The following is a 1,857-nucleotide window of genomic DNA, read 5'->3' on the forward strand; positions in this document are numbered from 1 at the left end:
ATGACAAACAAAACGACAGTGTCAAGGTAACAAAACGACAAGGCGTGATAACGTGGAGTTAAATAATCTGTCGGGACCAGATGACCATAGGACTAGAAGCACTCGACGGGAGCCCACTCGGTCAAACCTTTAAATCTCACCCGTCTGTAAGTCACAGTTATGCCTATCGATGTACTACCGTTTCAAATGTTGGACACGTCACTATCAATCTGAAACGGATCCAGTGATTTTAACATCGCCATAAACATAAAAAGCCCGCTAATTTAAACACGTGCCAATCAGTTCAATAACAAGAGTAACGACTAGAACTGGAAACAAAAGGTTCGAAGAACCAGCAGCTTCAGCTAGGAGCTTACTCACGAGATAAAAAGGAAAAAAAAGAACCCCGAAAATTCAGTAACCACAGATCAAGAAACATCGTTAGATCTTCCGAATCTTTAAAATTAAACCTAAAATTTTTTGTTTATAATAAAAAAATAAAAAAAGAAACAAATTCTAGGTGTTAATCGACCCGACAATGACGGAGTCGAACTTGAATCTCCTTCAAGCTCTGGAGCCAAAGAGGTACTTGAGTTTTCAGTTTTCTTGTTATTACATTTGTCTTTACAGCCTGATTTTTCTCCTTTTTATTTTGACAATTTCTAGGTTTTGGAGTTCTACTGTTTCAGTGAGCAAATTTTAAAGAAAAATAAAAAAAAACTAACTGATTAAACAAATCTAACTTCTTTCCTTGGTTAGTCACCTTTTTCAAGCTCTCATTATTTTTCTCTTAAATGGGTTTTAATTTTTTGAGCTAAAAAAAAATAAAGTTGAGTGATTGGTGTACTTTTAACATGGATTTTTATAGTTTTTTTGGTGGGTTTTTAGAGTGTAAAATGTAGTAACAAAAGAGTGGTGCGATTTTTCTTTGTGAAATGTGGCATGAGTTTAATGTGAAGCAAAAGAAAGCTATGGGCAATTATAGAATTGCAAGTGTTTGTCAAGTATGTTGTTGTCCTTGTTGAGCAGGCGCTCATTGGAGGTCGATTCCAGGCAAGTTCAGTTGTTTTTTAACCCTTTGCATGTTCATTTATATTTTAAGATTGATAATTTTATAAATCTGTTTTTTTTTTTGGTGTCTGAATTTGGAGTCATATCTGATGTTGAAATTGTTTATACTTATAGTCAGGATCCTAGAGTGATGGGATCTTTTTTGTTTGAATTTTTTCTTTGTTTTGGGTCCTCTGTTTTGATTTGCATTTGAATACGTGCACAATAATGTCGACAGGGATGCCTATGGATTTGCTGTGAGACCTCAGCACCTACAAACATATAGACAGTACGTTAATATCTACAAGGTACATTTTTTCCATCTAGGTTTAATTCTTAGTCTAATTAGCTGTTGTTTGCTTTTACCATAAAAAATATGTATAAAATTTATGTATCCGCAGTTTGGTTATTGATATAGTAATTCATTATACCAGGAAGAGGAAGAGGAAAGATCAGAGAAATGGAAGATCTTCTTAGAACAGCATGCAAAACCTGCTGAACCATGCTTTTCTGAGGTGGAAGATAGAAACACATTGCAGGCTGAGGCTTCTGAGCTGAAAGAAAAGCCTCCTCCTGAGGAAAATAAAGAGAGCTTGCATGTGAAAGCTACTAAGGCAAATGAAGAGGCTGCTATTGAAGCAAAAGAAGAAACTACTTCTGAGAAGGAACACAAAGTGATTTTACACAGTGAAGCTACCCAATTGAATGAAGAAGCTGCTCCAGGGGAGGGATGTAGAAAGACATTCCAAGGTGAAGCTATTAAAGTGAAAGAGGAGGTTGATTCTGTAGATGAAAACAAAGAGACCTGGCAGACTGAAGCCACTGAGT

The 1,857-nt window shown here is 35.9% G+C and overlaps 1 protein-coding gene across 2 annotated transcripts in view; it reads left to right on the top strand.

The window, feature by feature from the left end:
- Nucleotides 1-280: 280 nt before the first annotated feature.
- Nucleotides 281-1,857, top strand: part of LOC110420913 (Ypt/Rab-GAP domain of gyp1p superfamily protein) — a 9,380-nt gene continuing 7,803 nt past the window's right edge. The window contains exons 1-3 of one of the 2 annotated variants that reach the window (XM_089784292.1): nt 281-564; nt 1,268-1,337; nt 1,464-1,857. The exon at nt 1,464-1,857 is cut by the window's right edge and continues 512 nt beyond it. In XM_089784292.1, coding sequence (XP_089640418.1) covers nt 518-564; nt 1,268-1,337; nt 1,464-1,857 — 511 coding nt within the window. In that variant the 5' untranslated portion in view covers nt 281-517. The other variant, XM_089784293.1, reaches the window with a different exon arrangement.

Source organism: Theobroma umbraticum, unplaced genomic scaffold (assembly GCF_002168275.2).
Source record: "Theobroma umbraticum cultivar Fairchild unplaced genomic scaffold, ASM216827v3 scaffold_86.0, whole genome shotgun sequence".
Lineage (NCBI taxonomy): Eukaryota > Viridiplantae > Streptophyta > Magnoliopsida > Malvales > Malvaceae > Theobroma > Theobroma umbraticum.